Source organism: Drosophila bipectinata, chromosome 2L, assembly GCF_030179905.1.
Source record: "Drosophila bipectinata strain 14024-0381.07 chromosome 2L, DbipHiC1v2, whole genome shotgun sequence".
Classification (NCBI taxonomy): domain Eukaryota; kingdom Metazoa; phylum Arthropoda; class Insecta; order Diptera; family Drosophilidae; genus Drosophila; species Drosophila bipectinata.
Window position 1 is genome coordinate 3403077 of NC_091736.1, and position 20903 is coordinate 3423979.

General features: G+C 43.9%; 4 protein-coding genes and 1 long non-coding RNA gene across 8 annotated transcripts in view; 3 read left to right on the top strand and 2 right to left on the bottom strand.

The window, feature by feature from the left end:
- Positions 1-6460: 6460 nt before the first annotated feature.
- On the bottom strand, positions 6461-9688 carry LOC138925898 (uncharacterized). The gene is made up of 2 exons (XR_011442129.1): positions 9548-9688; positions 6461-6912 (listed from the first exon to the last, which is right to left on the bottom strand). It is a non-coding gene; the product is annotated as an uncharacterized lncRNA (long non-coding RNA).
- Positions 9689-9726: 38 nt separating this feature from the next.
- Positions 9727-11456, top strand: Cpr31A (Cuticular protein 31A). Its single transcript, XM_017240069.3, has 2 exons — positions 9727-9925; positions 10329-11456. Exons 1-2 carry the CDS (start codon positions 9914-9916, stop codon positions 11403-11405), a joined length of 1089 nt encoding a protein of 362 aa, XP_017095558.2. The 5' UTR covers positions 9727-9913; the 3' UTR covers positions 11406-11456.
- A 1566-nt stretch (positions 11457-13022) lies between these two features.
- Positions 13023-16099, top strand: Pen (karyopherin subunit alpha). The gene is made up of 5 exons (XM_017240065.3): positions 13023-13224; positions 13461-13596; positions 13659-13972; positions 14034-14604; positions 14690-16099. Exons 2-5 carry the CDS (start codon positions 13534-13536, stop codon positions 15308-15310), a joined length of 1569 nt encoding a protein of 522 aa, XP_017095554.1. The 5' UTR covers positions 13023-13224; positions 13461-13533; the 3' UTR covers positions 15311-16099.
- Positions 16100-16366: 267 nt separating this feature from the next.
- On the top strand, positions 16367-19537 carry Spn31A (Serpin 31A). The gene is made up of 4 exons (XM_017240068.3): positions 16367-16882; positions 18090-19020; positions 19090-19237; positions 19294-19537. The coding sequence occupies exons 2-4, from the start codon at positions 18127-18129 to the stop codon at positions 19416-19418; spliced, it is 1167 nt and encodes a 388-aa protein (XP_017095557.2). The 5' UTR covers positions 16367-16882; positions 18090-18126; the 3' UTR covers positions 19419-19537.
- Positions 19538-19767: 230 nt separating this feature from the next.
- LOC108124411 (uncharacterized) overlaps positions 19768-20903 on the bottom strand; it is a 105452-nt gene continuing 104316 nt past the window's right edge. For 3 of the 4 annotated variants that reach the window (XM_070277553.1, XM_070277555.1, XM_070277554.1), the window contains exon 21: positions 19770-20903. In XM_070277553.1, the coding sequence (XP_070133654.1) occupies positions 20389-20903 (515 nt within the window). In that variant the 3' untranslated portion in view covers positions 19770-20388. The other variant, XM_070277556.1, reaches the window with a different exon arrangement.

The window sequence follows — 20903 nt, forward strand, 5'->3', positions numbered from 1 at the left end:
CAAGGAAACGAGGTATTGTGCCTTATGCTGGAGAAAAGTTGATTGTTTGGCCCTCCGGCTATTTGCTTTCTTGATGAAATAATTAAATGTCATTCATTGAGGTCGTTTGCCGCTTATTCTAGGGCTCCTTTTGCCACTTCCTATTTCAACCATTTCCCAGCCGCCTTTCTAGATCTCGCCTTTTTCACGAATCCTCGAACCGGGCCTTGTGTAATTGTTGACCACTTTCGCATATCCTTTTTGCCGTCTTGTGCTGGCTAATTTGTGCAGACACCGCCTTGGGGGCGGTTTGTTCCGGGTGTCCTGTGTGGATCCTGCTTTTGATTTTGGTTATGAGTATGGACGCCACCATCTCATCTTATCCTAGTTCATTAAACTTACGCCGTTCCGGACAGAACAGGACCGGCTGCCTTTTTTAGTTTTGCTAATTAAATGCTGCACCCTGCGCATCCTGCCAGGGCCAAGTTTAATGAACTAGGGAGACTAGAGACTGACGTCACACCTGACGCATCTGTCGACTGTCGCCTGTCAATTTGCATATTCATAAGCGGCACGTCAGTTACAGGAGCCGCAGCTAGTGGAAGGATGGATGCCTGACAGCCAATTTGCAGCAAAACTTTTGGGTCTTGGCCAGTTTTCAATTTGATGAAAGCCACGAGTTGCAGACTCAAGACGGCACAATCGTTGGCTAAACTTTTGAACCGAGTTTATAGCCACCCGGCCGCGTGGCAAGTGGCAGGCAGGCAGCATGGAAATCAATTGTGGCTCTATAGTGGCTCTAGAGTGTCTGCCGCGCCTTTGGGCCAACAAACTGCAGGTGGCACCCGTCACCCGGTGGAGGGGGCCGGGATGCGTCTTGTCCCCGGAGACTGGACCCGAAAGTCTGGCCGACGTAATGTTTTGCCAACTTTAAAACTGTCAAATGGACAAGCCAAATGCCAACCCAAAACTGTCAAAAGTTATGAATTTCCTATGTACACACACACACAGATATATCCTTGTATCCTCTGGATTGCAATTAATGTGAAAAGGCAATTTGAACGGGCAGATACATGGATAGTAGCTGGTAAGAGGAAAGGGGTAACTGGTGTTTGGTAACTGGCCTATGTCCTAGTAGTCCTGTACAGTTACCGCAGCTAAACACTAGAATCGCCTGGCTCGCCTTAGGCTTCGCATATAAATCACATGAATTTATTATGATGATGGCATAAATCATAGAGCCATGCAATATATAAAATTGCACAATTTTTTTGGTTTTTTGGTTTTGGCTTTTTGTTTTGCCGTCGAGGCCCCAACTTGGGGGTATTGTGTTCGTTGTTTAAGCGCCGCAAAATATGCAATTCAAGCGATACCAGTTGACAGGCAGTGTCCTGCAGGAACAGCAGCGGGGCTGAAAGGTGGAAATGGAGGCAAGAGAGATGATATTTTAGCTGGGAATTGGATATTCTAAAAAATGCATTATGTATATTAATTATCCTTAACATTAAAACATTAACCTATTTATTGAATCTTAAACTATTAAATGAAGAAATTATATTGTAATTGCTTGATTAACTTTTATTTTGAATTGAATCTGTGCCTAATTAAGTTTTCGCCGAAAACGAACTCCAAGTTGCGGCCAAATTTTGTGTTGGCTTAGAATCAAAACTTTGCCGAAAAGTTTTAACTAGTTTTAATTACCTGGAAAATGAATATTTCCAAAGTCTAGTTTTCGTTAGCGTCATGAACTAACAGAATCCAACCCAATAGTTTCTTTTTCGGTAAATCTAGCAATTGTTTTTCCTTGGGTTCCGAGCAACACTTGTAGCCAAGCGACGGGCCAGGTCAGGTCAGTGGCTGTCAACGGATGGGAGTGGTCACCGTTCACTGGTTGCCGGTCACTGGTTACTGGTAACTGGTAACTAGTGACTGGCCGGGATGAGGGAGCAGAGTGCATCGCTGCGGCGAAATGTTCCGACAGCTCGGCGCACATGCACCCAGGGCCTCTGCGTCCAATAGAAATGGGTTTCTTTGTTTTTGTGTGCCGGGCCTAAGCTGGGGGCCATTCCCTAGGACACTGGACAGCCGACGCAGGACACTGGACACTGGCTATTGCGATGTACCCCAACCCAAAACAAAAAAAAAAGACCATACCACTCGCAATTTGTTTTTAGTGGCCTGTTTATGTTGTGAGTATCGTTGCAATGGATGTATGTAGTGGTTTAGTAGTTTTTAGTCTTTCGGCGGCTGTCACTTTTCATTGCTTTACCCCCAGGACTCTCCAGTACCCCTCAGCCTGCATTCCCCCCAGCTCCTGCCCAGCAGGTTCATAATTTTCATGTTAATATTGCCCTTGAGTCGCAATTCAGCAATGAAATTAACTCGACTGTGAGCTCTGTGTGTGTTCTGCGGTCCACGCCGACCCGACCGACCCAACAAAAACGTGTCCATTGCAATTAGCATATGAGCAGCACATCTGTGGCGCCACCTCTTAGATGGGAAGGGGGCGGTGGATGTTTGTGGAGTTTTGTGGTCAAATTGTGGGCGTGGCGAAGCTTGTAATTTATGAATTTTATGGCATTTCTGTTTAGGGACTTGCCTCGGCCGGCAGCCGATGATGAGGGCGGTCGACTAGCTAGCCGCACTTTTAATTTGATGAATATTGCTGAGGGATTGGTGAAAACACGGATTTTCTGCAGTTTATAGATGATGTCATGGAGGTTTCCCAAGAGAGGCATAATAAACTAGTTTTTTAGGGGAAAATTAAAGGGGGAAATGGGTTTTGGTTGTGGTATACCAATATTTATTTAAAAGATTACCTTTAAAGAGTGAAGGTTTTAATGGATTTGTGGATTTATGAACTAGGTTGTCCAAGGTTGGATTTTGAACTAGGTTGTCTAAGTTCTATTTTGATATTTGTCAAATAAATTAAATTCCATCAAACATTTTGTGTGAGAGGACTTCTTTGAAAGAAGTAATCCTAAAATAATCCCAAGCAATACCACAGCTTAAAGGTTTGTAGTTACACAAATTTTAAACTATTTTTAAGAACCTTTTCAATCCTTTTTTTTCTTTAAAAACTATAAAAAAATAGCCTCAAATTGATTCAATAATCTCAAGTCTTGAATCCAATCTTGAATTGAATAAAGTCCGCAACAAAGAGTTGAATTTCCAATTAGAAAGTGGGCCATTGTTGTGTTTCCTCCATTTTGATGTTGGCAACATTTTAATTTAATTGAAAACTTTCATTGAATGCGGTTAGGCATATTGTATTTGGTGTATTATTCAAATTCCAACAAATTATGCATATAAATTTTCATTTTCGTTTTCACTTTTGCCAGTGCAAACATCAGACTGCCCTGAAATTGCAAACTTTTATTCCGACAGGCTGGCAACAATAAAAGCTACAACAACAGGGGATTGCAGGGTAGGAGGTGTAGTTTTTGGGCAACAATATCAACAACTTTAAGCCACCTCAGAAACTCATATACACTCACTGGGCCTGGCCAAAACTGGCAAACAATTTGCAAACAAAATATAAATTCTGTAGCATACTTTGGGGAGCATTTAAAAAATGTATGCGGTCAGTGACTGGAGTGCCGCTCTGGACAGCATCCTTTCACCCCCTCTGGCCGACACCACTGTCTTTGCTCTGGCCAAGGATTTAAAGCAGGATCCTATACTAACTATAATGGGGTCTCGTTAGTTGCCGAAAGTTTTCCTTCCGATAAGCAAATGAATTTCGGCACTTATCATTTCGAAATCGGCAATCCTTTTGGAATTGCCAGTAGAGGTGAAATTTTATTGTTTTGTTTTTGCGCAGGAAACACGACCATAAGTCCTAGGGCGCTTTAAAATGCGAGAGCAATCCTTTAGAAGCCATTCTACACCGAGTTGCTGCATTCAGAATTCAGCTGCCAGGTTGTCTCCTTTAGAAAAGCGCCAGCAATCTGGGCTAACAAAAAAAAAAACTTGGCCGAGAGTGTGTGTCTGGCAGTGCTGCATATTTAAAGGCGCTTAAGTGCCGGCAAAAAGTGCAACCTGCAACCTGGGCGTACCCATGAGTCTGGGTGGCACTGCCGCAGAAAGCGGAAGTACAGGGAGGTGGGTTCTTAGGAGGAGGACAACCAGCCCGACATGCGTCGTCATCCGACACATCACTCATGCTGTTTTTGAGCCCTGATTGTTTTGAGTATCTCGCAGGATACTCTAGACAGAGCAACAGCCAGGACATACAACAATGGTAGTAAAATTGATTGCATTTGTGTCTGCCATTCAGACAAAGTCGTTGGCTCGGCAAGTGCCGACTCCGTCAGTGTCCTTGTTTACGCCTAAAATGCTGTGCCGGAGAGCCCTTGGACTTGGCCCTCGAAAAACACGTTGTACATATGTATGTGCCCGCCCGCTAAACTCGGCAAATAGTCAAACAATGACGTTTTCGAGGTGCTGGCCCAGGACAATCGGCAAGTGAGGGTGCGATAATCACTGCGTCGTCAGCCAGCCATCCGGCCAACACCTTTGGCCGCCTCAAATATTGACTATTTTGCATATTGATTGGCCTTTGTCTCCGTTCGCAGGATTCCCGGACGGGGCTGTGCGCTTCCTTTGGCAGTCAATATGCCAGCGACACCTACATCATCAGCTTGTTGACACTTCGGCAACAACGACCGGAGCAGGAGCCGGAGTGGGATGCAGACGGTAGACGGCAGAAAACAGGATCAGCAGGATGTTGGCGACGAGCAGGGCGCAGGAGGTTTCCAGCAGGAGGCAGTTCATCCTGTTGTGCTTTATGGCTATGAAAAACACTTTATGCGCTGCTCTGCGCCGAGAGTTGACGTTGTTTGACATTGTAGAAATTGCTTTTAATTAAAATATTCTGCGTGGCAAATATCAGCGCACATGCAGTACATTTCAGAGAGCTGCGAGGATAAAAAAGAACAAAATAAAGGAAAAAAGGGGACTATAAACAAAATAGCTAAGCCTGGGAGTGATGCTTTTTAGTCTTGGAAGTGGAGCTGCAAGGATTTCTATGCATATAGAAGTGTAGGAGTGTGTAAACATTGTACCCACACTTGGACAAATAAAAAAATATTCATAGAGATCTTAAATAAATTAAGAAAATAAAAATAATACCAAAAAGGTCTTAAGATATAGCCTTTCCGAAAACTTAAAAGCGACTTTTAGAATTTATTTTTAAATAAACAAATTTCACAAACTTTATAGGGGGTTTCTTTATTTTGAAACCTTCAATAAAATCTCGGAATTATTTTTGTAAAGTTTCTCAAGCACTCTGTCTGAAAAATCGTTCAATTCCTTTCAGTTCTTTTCCCAGACTCTAACATTGTTTTAAGAGTTTATTAGTTTAATTTGGAAAATAGCGTTTTGTTTGAAACACCAATTGAATTTGAATTTCGCGACGCACACTTTGCGAAGCTAATCTAACCCTTGAGTTTCCTTCGACGACAGTTATCCTTTCTCCGTTTTTTATACTGCAGACTACAGTGCTCGGAAATTAGCTGAGAACCACCCGCGGCGCGTTGCAATGCAATTTATGTTGATTAGTTTGCATCTTGAAGTTGAATCCGAGCTTAATGAATGAATTGTGCGAACTGTGAAGCTCGACGGGGGCTGGAGTGGAGTGGCAGATTGGATCAATGGTGGGGACACGGGGCAGCTATTTGTTGTCAGACAGATCCAGTTTTTTTTTTATCCACTCTGGAGCAACTTCTAAATCCGCTTAGCAACTTTATAATTAGCCCATGTTGACGTTTGTAGGCGTCGTTGTCGTCGATGGGTGGAACACAAAAAAGCGATTGGCTTGGAAGGTTCTTTTCGGTCTTTTCGATTGCCGTGATTGCATAATCTCTGAGCTTGGACAGTCGACGAAAACGAGACAACCGGAAACGAGGGAGAAGGAGTCGGTGCCGTAGCCATAGAAGGAGAGGCAGACGTAGCCGTAGCCGTAGCCAGAGTCGGGAAGCAGTAAAAAATCAATGAAAATAAATCACCGAAAACCGTGCGGCAGACTCGAGTCAATTTTTTGCCTTTGCCACAGACAAATGCCACGGCACTTGACTCGGCACCCGGCCCCAATGTGATTTGATCCTATTTCAGGGGCGTCGAGTATCTTATAAAAAATAAGAAATACTTTTTAGTCATTTAAAAAAAAGATTACAAAATTAATACTCACATAGAAATCCTAGATCTTATACTTTTTTTTAATTGTATTTTGTTTTAAATACTTTAAGACTACTCCCATGTGCGGAATCGCCTCTAATCGTATCGTTAAATTGATTAATTTCTTTATTTGCTCACCCGCTGGAAATTGTGGTCGCCTTCTCGATTTGAGATTGAGGAAAAGACTTCTAAGGGGGTTTTCTTTTGCATTCCAGAGACTAGGAAAATTTTGATTAAAGAAAACTACAATTGGAAAAACGTCTTTAATTTTCTTCGTTGTTTGAAGTCGTTATTTATTCTGGTATTTCAAGTTTAAATTTGACTATATTTGTTCTGTTTGCAAAACATTTTTGGTTCAAAGCCCCCACTACCCCTTTCTAAATATATACATCCATATACGCCTTCCGGGCTCGTCGGCGCATATTTTGATTTTGGCTTCAACGCCGATTTTGATGGATTAATGGGGCTGGGCGACATTTGTTGTCAGTGTCGGCATCTTGGCGTCAAACAAAGGCGTGGTCATGGCTAATAGCCGGGACAGGAGGGCAGGGGGCGTGGTCGTCAGCGATTTGCTTCGGCTCGTTTGTCTTAGCCAGTGGGAGTTTCGATGGGACGGCAATTACGTATCCGCCCTGTGTGCACTCCATTCATTCAATGCGGAAAGGTGATTATACGCTCGGGGTTTCTCTAATTTTGATCGATAGGCCAGTACAACAAATATTGATGCTAAATTGGTTAAGAATATTGAATGAGTTCCTGTTGACAGCACAGAGAAAAAAAATGCATTAAAAGTTATGATTTTTATGGCTTATGGTAGTTTGGTATACTTTAACTATTATTATTATTTTTAAAAGTATAATTTTGTTTAAATCCATATGGAATTTTTCATCACCGAAATTGGTTTTACCAAAAGTTTCTTTATAAATTTAATTTAAATTTAAAAAAATAAGAGAAATACCTACACCCATTGTCCTATTTTCTCTTTCTGCATCAAGAACTATAGAACTTAAAACTTGAAGGAGCTTTGCACCTGGACGAGCTTTCCATGTGAGCGGTCTGCTCAATGACCAAAGTCGGAGACTTGCAGAAAATGTTTACGTTCGGGCATTTGTGTGATTCTTGTGCAAATTGTCTGTGAAAACTGGCATGGAGTGCTCCAGAAACGACTTCGGCTACTGGCTCTGGCTCTGGCATTTGCATTTGAGTTTGAATTTGACTGTTTTCCAGGAATTTTGCAACCTCCCACCTCCTCTGGCATTGATTTCGTTTTCCATATAAGTACGAACGAGTGTACGTACGAGTGTACGTATGTAATCGTATGAATATACGTCTTCCTTTTCCTCTACTTCCGATCCTATCCTATTTCCACCTCTCTCTTCCGGACAGAACACACACACACACTCAGCGATGCTCACTTCGCCAGCGCCAACTAAAAATGCATTTCCTGTCAAGTGTAAAAAGGAAATGATGTGATGCTCTCCGGCTTTAACGTGCAATCAATCATTGCCGTGCCCGGATTTTCACACACACACACCCTCGTCGCACACCCATTGCGGTGGCAAAGTCAACGAAGGCGGGTTTATTAAGTCTGGCAAATAGTGTTAAGTATTTGTCGAATGTCAAATGCCGGGCGTCCTTTTGCCTTTTCCTGGTTTAGTTCTGGATTTCCTTTCTCCGCCATCCTGGCCAGCCGCAGATAGGATTTTAATTGCCACGCCGATAGGCAAGTGACGTGTTAGTCCTTAAATCTTGAGTCCTGACGGGTAAATACTACATTTTATTTGGTGTTGATGTGTCATTTCCGTTTTCGCGGTGGCTCCTCAATTAGAGCATGAAAGGGACTTTATTTCCACTATGAATTCCGGTAACCCTTAGGAAAAAATGGGTATACAAATTCAAATTTTTAAAGCATATTAAGTTTCAATTAAACTCCTGGAACCAAAGTAATAAAAAGAAAGTAACTTTTTATTCTTTTTAAATCCAAATATTTTGAATCAAATTTCAAATGAAAACATTCTTCTATAAATATGCAGTTTGGTAAGTTAAAATATTCCAACTTGAATATGCCAAAATATTTCCACTTGATCCGTGCCTAAGCTCTTTGAGGACGTGTCCTGGGGCACTCTCGGCTCTAAGAGGGTTAAGGCAGTAGGCAGGTGGTATCGTTCCTCGGCCCCTGGAGTGCCATTCTCCGTTGGCAGACTTTTCAAGTTCAAGCATGTGATATATGCATATATCTTTGCCTCTCCCTTAGCCGGTCTGAACAATGTATATGTGTCTCTTGTCTGCCTACGCATCTTGATGGCTTCGGGCTACGTGTCCGGACGCTGTAATCGGATGTTTATGGCCCACAGCCACCTCACGGACGCTCCACGCTCCACGCACTTTCAATTTTGTTTGCTTCTGTCTCCGGACGGATGGATGGACGGACGGACGGAGTCATTGAACGGCGATCTTGCGGGGCAGTAGGCTCATAATAGACCAGCGGGTTCCTTGAGGGCGCTTAATTACATCGATTCGCGGCGCTCAAATGAGTTGACAAAAAAATGAGTGGTTTTGAGTGGAATTTTTGGAAGAAAAGCCTTTTGGGTCAACCTTCAGTTCTATGGCGGTATTAATTAAGACCCATTCTGCTTCAGTTGGAAGCATTACAATTCTCTCCCAAAAATAAAAAGGCCACCGGGCCTGCAATTAGTAATCCGATTTGGAAATCAAAAGACTGAATTTTTATTTCGCCAAATTCGTGAAACTGTGCCAATGTCTGCATGTGGGGCACTCCACCCATCCACGGACATAAAGTAAACACCAAATGGAGCAATAATAAATTTTCTAAAACCCCAAAGAAAGAAAGAAATAACCGATGAAAAAACTAAAAATCATGCAGCCAATGTAGCAAACGCTGCTGACATACAAAGATGAAGTGGTGCCTGGAGGTGGTGGCGGTGACGAGCGGATCGCGTTGACAAGTCACCTATATCAGGAGCTGGAAGAGAAGAGGGTTGACTAGAGGTTGGCAGAGGGTGTTGGGTAGCTCTGGGGCAACCTGACAATCCGTTGGCAGCAAATTTTGCGCTCCATTGGCGCGGGCATGTCGCCAAGAAAAACAAAAAAAATGATTGTCAAGTGGTGTGAACTCCAGCTCCGTGTTGTAATGTCTGCACGGGTCTCTGAATCAAAATCTGAATAAAGGAGTGGTGACAATTGAGAAGTTAATTGAACAACGCTCAAATCGCAATTAATTACGAGCCGACAGTAGGCCTACAAGGAAGCGCAAACTGCGCTGAACTTGACATCGAAACTTCGGAGGAAAAAAACGAAACCAAAATTGAAACTGAAACCGAACCGAAACCAAAACCGATATAATAACCGTAGCACAAAAAAGACAAATTACCAGAAACCTGTTTTGGAGCCGCAATTGTCAAATTGTCAACTGAGATACTTTTGTACTTGTTACCGGTTTGCTCTTCGGCCTGGGAGGGCGCCAGTACCATTGCCAGGGCCAGAGCCAGTACCAGTACCGCCTTCTGGCCAGCTAATTCTGACGCCCCTTATAAAGTGCCAGGCACCGGGAGTGGTCACCATCATTAAGTCGCCGCAGCTCGCAGTGCCAAGAGTCGAGGACACCCACGCCGGACTCCGAGCCCCAAACGGATATAGTCTTCAGTCTCCAATTTCAGATAGAGCTTCCTGAACGGCACGTGCCTTCATTCCCTCTGTTCGAGTAATCCAAAGCAAAGGAAGTAACTCCTCGTTGACAATGGCAGGCAAAGTAAGTCGTCCATTTTATTTCACACAAAAAATAGGGTCGAATTTTTATTACTTTTCTTTTTAAATGAATTTTAAAAATAATAAATTCAAAAATCTGACAAGTAACTCAAGGTATTTTTTGGCATTTGAGTAAAATAATAATATGAATTTAAATTTACAAAAAATAGAAAATGTTTAATATTTTTTTGTGGATTTATTATATTGATAGCTGAAATCATGATACAATTATAATTGTATCATGGCTGAAATATTTTGGTAAAGTTGTAAAATATATTTAAATTTTAAAACATTCTACTGAGTCATGGTCTTGGGTGACTTAGTTTTTTGGATAAAAGATGAGAATCTGACAATACTACTTTGAAATTAAAACATTCTTTTTAACTAATATCTTTGTATCTTTTCAGTTCCTGACAGTCTTCTCTCTTCTGGCCATTGCTGGCTCTTGCTGTGCAGGATTCGCCGCTACCTACGCCGGCTACCATCCAGCTTATGCCACTTATCAGGCTCCAGCCGTCTACCATGCCGCTCCAGTTGCTCAGGCTCCAGCCGTCTATCATGCCGCTCCTGTTGCCCAGGCTGCTGTCTACCACCAGGCCGCTCCTGTCCTGGCCAAGACGGTGTTGCCAGCTGCTCCCGTTTACACCAAGTCATATGCCCTGCCCTCTCCCTTTGTGAAGACGGTGGCCGCTCCTCTCGCCCTCCCAGTTGCAGCTGCGGTGGTTAAGACTCTGGCTGCTGCTCCAGTGGTGGCTGCTGCTCCCGTTGTGAAAACCGTGGCTGCCGCCCCTGTTCTGGCTGCTGCTCCTCTGGTTAAGCAAGTGGAGCTGGAGTCCTCACCAAGGTACGACTTCTCCTACGGAGTTCACGACAGCATCACCGGAGACATTAAGAGCCAGGTAGAGACCCGTGACGGCGGCAACGTGGTTGGCTCCTACTCCGTCCTGGATGCTGATGGATACAAGCGCACGGTCACCTACACCGCCGACGACATTAACGGATTCAACGCAGTGGTCCAGCGTGAGCCTGTGGTGGCCGCTCGTGCCGTTGCTGCTTCGGTGATTCCGGTGGCTGCTCCTGTGGCCCCTGTTTCCGTCCCCGTCCCCGTTCCCGCTCCTGCTCCCGTGGCCTCTTTCTCTTCGCCGATCTACTATCCCCAGCAGCAGGTGTTTGCTCCTCAGGAAGTCCAGCAGCAGCAGCAGCAGGGAGAGGTTGTGGAGGCTCCCGCCGCCACCCAGCCCGAACTAGAGCCCACGCCCGTTGACTACAACGAGGAGCAACAGCAACAGGAGCAGCAGCAACAGCAGGAGCAGAGCTATCCCCAGGATCAGCAGTTCCCGCCCTACTCGCCAGCCTCCCCCGTTGCCGATAGCGATGATTCCGATGTGGTGGAGGCACGATCCGCTCCCGAAGCCAGCAGCACCACCTCCACCACGGCCGCACCCGCGCCAGTCACCGAGGAGGAAACCAAAAAGACGGCCTAGATAGCGATACAAACTGACGATTAAAATGCGAAAATAAACTCAACAAATGTACAATATAATTGATGGAATTTTACTGGAATGGTTTGAATGTGGGAATTTTTTAATGCCAAAAGTTAATTAAAAGATGCTTAAATTCAAATGCGCACAATTAATTTAATTAATTCCCTTAAGCTACGCATGAAAACATATCATGAGGCTTAAGCCATAATAGCGTAATAATAAGTTAGCAAATAAACAAAAAAATATGTTTTTCCGTCAAACTTATTCAGAATAATAACAACTAACTGAAAAAGAACTCTTTTTTTAAGGGCTTTCCATAAATACAATGGATTTTAAATAGCATTAACCTGACATTATTTTGCATTTATTGCATTATTATTGATAAACGATTAAATGGTATTTGTTCAATGATATGTACTTATCAGGACGAGAAAAAAGTTAAAAAATAAATGGTGATTCAGTTGAATTCCACTTTTTTTTGTTTTTAAAATATAGGGAACTGGATAAGAATCGGGGAAAATATAGCCATCACTGTGGGCCATATAGAGGAACACCCCATTCTATCACGAAAAATGAACAAAAAATCGAAAAAATATTTTTTCTCAGGATTTTAATGCAGAATGGTGGCGAATCGATCCAGAAATCGTTTAAGGGACTCCGCTGGAGAATCGGATAAGAATTGGGGAAGATATAGCCATTACTGTGGACCCTATAGGGGAAAACCGAATTTTCAAGTGATCCTATCACGAAAAATGGACAAAAAATCGGAAAAATATTTTGTCTCAGGATTTTGATGCAGAATGGTGGCGAATCGATCCAGAAATCGTTTAAGGTACTCCGCTTGAGAATCGGATGAGAATTGGGAAAGATATAGCCATCACTGTGGACCCTATGGGGGAAAACCGCATTTTCAAGGGATCCCATCACGAAAAATGGACAAAAATTCGAAAAAATATTTTGTCTCAGGATTTTAATGCAGAATGGTGGCGAATCGATCCAGAAATCGTTTAAGGTACTCCGCTTGAGAATCGGATAAGAATAGGGGAAGATATAGCCATCACTGTGGGCCACATAGGGAAAAACCCCATTTTCAAGGGATCCCATCACGAAAAATGGACAAAAAATCTAAAAAATATTTTGTCTCAGGATTTTAATGCAGAATGGTGGCGAATCGATCCAGAAATCGTTTAAGGTACTCCGCTTATGCTTTTAATTATATATGTAATAAAAAGTTTTTAAATACAAAAGTCGGTAATATTAAGATGAGTGGCCGCACTTTTCATACGAATTGTAGCGACCTCTTGCGGAGGTGTTGCTGAGGTAAAATGGTATGAAGATCAGAGGCATTCCTAAAGCTATAATTTTACTTTACATAAACATTAATAATTGTCAACCATAGTTTAACTAATAATTTAAATTAAAAAAACGTCGGTATATGTATTTTTCGTTTATATATAATTATCTCGTCAACTAATGTAAAGAACCAGATGCTGCATAAAATACCAGAAAGTCCCTGCTCTCGATAACCGATTTTCGATAGACGCATTCTTATCGCATTTGATTTGAATAAAACGGTGAAACCTGGACGCTTAGTAGGCCTTGGAATAAGATTCGCATTCATTTTCATTATCATTGTCGTTCGGGTTCACAGTATCCCAGTTGAATCGGTGATTTCGTCGTTAACACATCTAACAAAATTCCAGTCCTCGTTTTTTGTAGTAGAGACATGAAAAAATAATAAAATTTTGGTGTTTTTTTTTTGTGAATTTTATTTCTAAAAAAAAAAAGCCGGCACACATATACTTGACTACACAAGAAGGTAAGTAAATTACATCCGTTCTTAAGAGTCCCTCGGCAAGTACCGCGTTTCCCCAGCATCATTCGCCGTCCCCTCGCACCTTATTCGTACCTTTCCCCGCGTTGCCTCTCCTTTTTCTGCACGCTGTAAATGGCGCCAAGGCAGCTGTTGCTTTGTTGTTGTTGCCAAGACCGGTGTCGAAAAGGGACAAAGAATATTCTGGATACTGATTGCAGCCCTCCATTTTCCACTTCCAGTTCTTCACCTTGTCATCGCAGCACACCGATATTGCCGTCAAATTTGAAAGAAAAAAACCAAAACACATCCAATATGAATAAAGCGGATTCAAACTCCCGTCAGGGATCGTACAAATCCAACACCATCAACACTCAGGTAAGCTCCATGGCAACCGCCGAGGACTCTATCCGTTCGTGGCTAACCTCAATCCGCCGTAGGACTCGCGCATGCGTCGCCATGAGGTGACCATAGAACTGCGCAAGTCGAAGAAGGAGGATCAGATGTTCAAGCGGCGAAACATCAACGACGAGGATCTCACCTCGCCCCTCAAGGAGCTGAATGGGCAGTCCCCGGTACAGCTATCGGTGGACGAGATCGTGGCGGCGATGAACAGCGAGGACCAGGAACGCCAGTTCCTAGGCATGCAGTCCGCCCGCAAGATGCTCAGCCGCGAGCGCAACCCGCCCATTGATCTGATGATTGGACATGGCATCGTTCCCATTTGCATTCGCTTTCTACAGAACACCACCAAGTGAGTTGTTATTAATGCTTTGTATTCCCGGGCAGAAGTAGTAGAAGATCCGCTCTTTCAGCACCATGTTGCAGTTCGAGGCCGCCTGGGCTCTCACCAACATTGCCTCCGGCACCTCCGACCAGACCCGCTGTGTCATAGAGCACAACGCCGTACCGCACTTCGTAGCTCTGCTCCAGTCGAAGTCGATCAATCTGGCCGAGCAGGCGGTCTGGGCTCTGGGAAATATTGCCGGCGACGGCGCCAGTGCCCGCGACATTGTTATCCATCACAACGTGATCGATGGCATTCTGCCACTGATCAACAACGAGACTCCACTCTCTTTTCTGCGCAACATCGTCTGGTTGATGTCGAATCTGTGCCGCAACAAGAACCCGTCGCCGCCGTTTGAGCAGGTGCGGCGTCTGTTGCCAGTCCTATCGCAACTGTTGCTCAGCCAGGACATCCAGGTGCTGGCCGACGCCTGCTGGGCCCTGTCCTATGTCACCGACGATGACAACAACAAGATCCAGGCAGTGGTCGACTCTGATGCCGTGCCACGCCTGGTGAAGCTACTTCAAATGGATGAACCAAGCATCATAGTCCCAGCTCTTCGTAGTGTGGGCAACATTGTGACTGGAACAGATCAACAGGTAAGAATATTTTACAAAATGAATAAATGGTTGGTCCCATTTCCCTGGCTCGTTTACCTGCAACATGTATAATTCCTTTCCCCAGACTGATGTGGTTATTGCCGCCGGAGGATTACCCAGACTGGGTCTTCTCTTGCAACACAACAAGAGCAACATTGTCAAGGAGGCAGCCTGGACAGTCAGCAACATCACGGCTGGCAATCAAAAGCAGATTCAGGCCGTCATCCAGGCTGGCATCTTCCAGCAGCTGCGCCATGTGCTGGAGAAGGGCGACTTCAAGGCCCAAAAGGAAGCGGCTTGGGCTGTGACCAACACCACCACATCTGGCACTCCCGAGCAGATTGTGGATTTGATTGAAAAGTTTAAAATCCTTAAGCCATTCATTGATTTACTGGACGCCAAGGATCCGCGCACCATCAAGGTGGTCCAGACCGGTCTCTCCAATCTTTTCGCTCTGGCCGAGAAGCTGGGCGGAACCGAGAACCTGTGCCTAATGGTCGAAGAGATGGGCGGCCTGGACAAGCTGGAGGCGTTGCAACAGCATGAGAACGAAGAGGTCTACAAGAAGGCCTATGCCATAATAGACACCTACTTCAGTAACGGCGACGACGCGGTTGAGCAGGAGCTGGCCCCCCAGGAGGTTAACGGGGCCCTCGAATTCAGCACCACCCAGCCCAAGGCCCCCGAGGGTGGCTATACCTTCTAGGCTGCTTACACCTTCGGACCCCACTCACCTCGCTCTATTGCCTGGTACACACTTACACACATCCTTGCACTCATACCATACCCTTCCACTCGCATGTTCAAATCCCTGACCATAACTGCGACCGCGCTACCACAAGTTTAATATTTAGTCACTAACTATGCCATTGTCATCGAAAACGGGGCCAGCATAGACACTAAAAACCCGCACACTTTCGTACACTTGGAGGCATGCATGGCTAGACACAGGCTGATGCATTTGCTTAGATAATATTTACCACTTCACCTTAGATCACTGACTGCGTCGGGTCAGAAAAGATATTCCTAAACTCGAAACTCGTTAATCCCACCCCACCGTTGCACGAATCGTTCAGTTTACACTAAACCGGCCAACCGCTACTGTGGCTACATTTCACGTGTGATAAATTTCGGGCTATGCCACGCAGCACGGATATATGGAGTACTTTATTTACCTCGTTTCAACTGCAACCAACCCCGGCAGCTGTGCTGTGCGGGGAATGGTTGCCTACTCCATGATCCGTATGTGCTGGCATCCAGCCCCCTTGTATGTGTGTGCTAGGCTTTTTTTCATTGAAATCTTTTAGAGCACAATTTGGTTATATTTTAGGCTGTTAGCAATTATTTATGTATACTACACAGGTACTGATTTTAATCCTCCACCTCACGCAAGCATTACAACAACCACCAACACAAACCCATCAAATCAGTTGGGTCCTCATCCTCGTATCGTAATATAATGTTCAATAAATAATGAATTGTTTGAATGATTTAATATCTTTGTTTACCAATGTATCACCTGGATGGGGGTAGAATTTTAAATAATATTTGGAACTTTAAAAGATGTAAGTTCAGTAAATAATAGTTTTATTCTTTAAATAATAAACCATCTCTATTATTATTGGTTCAGCGAACTTTCGGAAGCAACTCACAGCAGCGGCGACCCCAATCTGAATTGGTTCAGATTAGATAAAAATGATTAAACAATGGGTACGGGTAACAGAACGCGCCTCTCATATAATTCAATTGGCATTAGCATCAGCATCCGCGTTCATTGCAGCCGTCCAGCACAAGAACAAATAGCCTACTATATAGTTGAAGAAACATATATACGAACGTCACCGCCGATAAACACATCAGTGCTCATTTCAGCCTGGCACCCGCCGAGTGCACCAGCCGAGAGAGTTCGCCGGAAAGTCTGTGTAAATTCACGGCAAACAAATTATAAAAATAGAAAAAAAATTTAGCATCCGAAAAGTAGTTGCCGAATATCCGAAGCATTGGCCGGACGGAGCTTTTCTGGTGTGGTCCCGTATAGTCCCATAGCCAGTGTCGTCATCGATGGAGCGGGCGTGAGCAAGTGGCGGAAAGCGAATTAAATTGGTTTCTTTTTCAATTCTTTTATTATTTTCGAGCGCGAGCGTTTAGTCGAATTCTGTCCGAAGCTGCGTGCGGGCGTGGGTCTCTAAAGACTATACAAAATTTATATAATTACCGATCTTGTTCCGAGTGAATATTAAAAAGTGCCCTTAAAGTTTTTGCAATTTTTGCCAAAAAGGTAAACTCCTAATAGAAAAAAATAATTATTTTATTCGCGAGAAATCAAAAGTGATGATACGAATCTTTACCATATGGATATTATTCTACGAATCGGGGGAAAAACAAACTATTGTTGTTGATGATGCCACTTGGAAAACGATTCTGTGACCTCATACGCTTCAATGAAAATCCAGTGCGGATATTCTGCCACTCCGGCTGCAGTCTAATCTTTAAAAATACAAGAAAAATCCCCAATACTGTTGACAAACTCATGATGTAGTTAATTTCGAATAGAAAAAAAACAACAAAAAATTGGCACACCAAAAATAAACAATAAACATGTAGCAATAGGGGCATTGCTACTTTATAGCCATGTTGGTGTAGGCGGGTGGCGGTGGCGACGTCGATGGCAATGGCGGTTCTTGCGATTTTAAAGCGGAAAATAGTTTTTTGTTTTCCAGTTTTTTGGGGGTTGGGGGGTGCAGCATTTTGTTTGTTGATGTGGCAATTAAGTGCGCAAGTGTGCGCGTCGCATTTAAATCCGCATGCACCATAGCCCCATAGCATTCATACTACATCCATATATAGTATATACAAATAGGGGGGATTGCCTCCCCAAAAACGGAGACGGCAACCGAAATTCGCGCAAAATTAAAAGTTCCCGCAAATATATAGCCACAGCACTGTCACAAAGTTTTCCGCCTCGGCGTTTCCGCTTTGTTTACTTGCCGAAAATAGTGTCAAGTTTGGCCCACTGAGCGCTCTCTTGTTCACTTTATTTGTTCAAGGCGTTTTCTATTGTGTGTGGGGTGTGTGTTTGGGTTCTAGCCTGGCCAAATGAAATGGAAGACAATTTACATTTTCATTACAAAATGCACTTCAAGGGCCAAGGTGAATCTAAATAGAATTTAATGTATCTCTTGGCTTTTATTTAATATTATATTTTCGCTTTCCTTAGAGGCATATGGCCAAGTTTATATTGTTGCTCGTAAATCGCCAACACACATGTGTTTTGCATTAAGCCGAAGGGCAATTTTATGCTAAGCAAGTGCTTTTTGATAGACTAAACCATGTGGAAACTATAGCATCACGCCTATAAATTCTTAAGGCACATTATGACAGATTTTATAAATTAAAGATTTTCTAAAATGTGTCTGGAGGTGCTAAATTCTAAAAAAAAAAGAACATCCACTACAGCTTATATTTCATCCTTAATAACTCAACAGGATTAAATAGAAACATCTCTGGCCAACAAAGTCCAGAATGAGTGAAGTCCCGAACTCAACTATCCCCGCCCATGATTCCAAACTTGGGGCCGAGATCTTTCACAGCATATCTAGTAGCTTCGCCGATCAGAATGTGGTCATATCCCCACTCCTGTTGGAAGCCACTCTGGCCCTACTCTACCTGGGATCCGATGGAGCCACCGCTGAGGAGTTACAGAAGCTGTTGCGATTGAAGGAACGCTTCCCCAGCAACGCCAAAATGGCCAACTTCTTTGCCTCCGAACTGGCCAACATCACAGGAGATCCGGATACTAGAATTCAGCTGAGGAATCACTTACTTGTCCAGCCTTCTGCTGGTGCGGGATCTGGCATAGCTGAGGACTTCCAAAAGATTGCCCAGACGTATTTCCATGCCACAGCCGAAAGCATCGACCTGGAGCAGACGGAGAAGCTGCGACGCCATATCACCGAACAGATTCTTTCCGCCGTAGGAGGTGGCAGTTGGCAGCAACTCCAGGTGGAGGGCAGTCCTCTGGCCAAAATTCTGCTCCTGCTGGCCGCGAATCTCCAGAGCAAGTGGTTCCTTCCCTTTAGTGCCTACAGAACGGGACTGTACGAATTCCACAGTGGCAGTAATCCGGAGCAGGCCAAGTCGGTGGCCATGCTCTTCGACGACGACATGTTCGTAAAGTTCGCAGAGCTCCGAGATCTGAACGCCCGCGCCATCGAACTGCCCTACGAGCACGCCGAGGAGCTGTCCATGCTGCTCATCCTGCCTAACCAGCGTGATGGCCTGCCAGAGCTGGAGAAGCAGCTGCGTAGCCAGGACCTGGGTGAACTGCAGCAGAGGATGCAGATGGAGGGAGTGCAAGTTCTGCTGCCCAAGTTCAGCATCGATTTCGAGTGCAGTCTCCGCCAGCCCTTGAAGCAGGTCAGTGAAAGTGAAGGAGTGCTATTTTGAAATCTTTTATTTTATAAAAACATATATTTTTCTTTACAGTTGGGCTTTGAACAGATATTTTCGGCTTCGGCGGACTTTAAACACTTGCATCCAACTGGCAGCCTGCCAGTGGCGGATGTTCTCCAGAAGCTGCGTATAAATTTAAACGAGTCTGGCTCCGGATCTGAACAGCCCCGGGTGGCAGCAGGTATTCCAATCCTTTTATATCCTTAAAACAAATAAAAACATCAGGATTGCTTTCAGAATACAAGCCCATTGTGATCAGCAATTCCTCCCGCCAGAAATTCTTTCGAGCCGACCATCCATTTTTCTTTGCCATTCGGAGCGAGAATGTGACCTACTTGATGGGTCACGTGGTTGGATTTTAAATAAATCCCAGAGAACATCCTGGAATGCTCACTGGCCAATGGGAGTTTCTGTAATATTTCGAAATTTATCATAAAAATAAGTAATTTATAATTCATACGTAATAAACATGTGAAGATTGGATTTTTCGTAAGTACTTTATGTGGCTTTGGCAGATAATCATTTTATCATCAGAGTCATCTTTACAATAAATTGAGCTGCCCTCGAGCGAGGCTGATTTCCTTGGGTCCTTTGTCCTGATTGACAGATAAAAAAAAAACCCCCAGCAAGTGCCTACACAATTGAATGGAAATCCGATTTGAAAGGAATTATGTCCCAGAATCCATTAAATGACACATTTTTCATTGATTTTCTAACAAGAGTCTTGAGTTTATTTAAAGATATATCTGTATAATATATTTATTTTGTTCCAGAAATAGTCCTGTTATGTTTGTAAGTTTTACAATTATTGTATTTTGAATGTTTTTTTTTTTTTTCTTGAGTTCTTAATGGGCTTAATTTTGTTGTATCTCTAGGAAACTTTAAATAGAATCAAAAACTTTGTCACACCCGTTCGGGGCTCTCGCTCTTTAATTTTTGTCTTCTGCATAATATAGGCTTTTTGTAAATCTAGCTAAAAAGTTACCTTTAGTTTAAATTCTTTCATTTTGTTTACAAATATGCAATGACATAAATTTTAAATTTGTATTTTTAATTTAAGTATATATGGTTGTAGGAGTGATTGGTGTCCAAAACACTTTAAACATTAATGGGGAACTTAAACATTAAATAAAGACTGGACTTGAACTCAGTTTTTAGTTGGATTTAATTAATATCTAATGCATATGAATATTCACAGAGTTTCCTACTGTAGGGTTTTGCTTTGGTTTTCTTCTATTTTTGATTTACATTTATTTACAGATCCTAACAAGAAAAGAAGCCTCTTAAATGCATCTTAGTGTCGGTCAATGAACCTCAGCCCGAATGCTATTGCTATTGTTTCTGCTGACCACCGTCCTCGCTGCCGGTAGGTCCTGGGGGCGGCACTCCTCCTGGCACCCCCCCATCCCCGGCATCCGACCTATTCAGCAGGTAGTCCAGATCGAGGGTGATGCGATCCAGGGTCGCATCGTTGCCACCAACCCCTCCTCCACTCTGGGTGGCAGTGGGTGTGGCGGCGGTTGTGGTCGCCGTGCTGGTCACCGTTGATGTGGAGACCACAGCCGCCACCATGGTGGGCAGCAAGGGGTCGAATGTGGTGCGGGAGGTGGGCTCCAGGATGGTCACACGCTTCTGCGTCTTGGGTGTTTGCGTCGGTAAGGACATTGTGGGTAGTGTCGATGTTGCCGCACCACTCAAGTTGCCGCTTATGGTGGGAGGCGGCGGCATGCTCAGGATTAGGGGGCTGGGCACAAAGTCCACGTAGGGATTATGCTGCAGGGGAACGTAATGAGAAGTAGTGGCGGCTGTTGGCATCATTGCACTGCTGTGAATTCCAATTATACTAT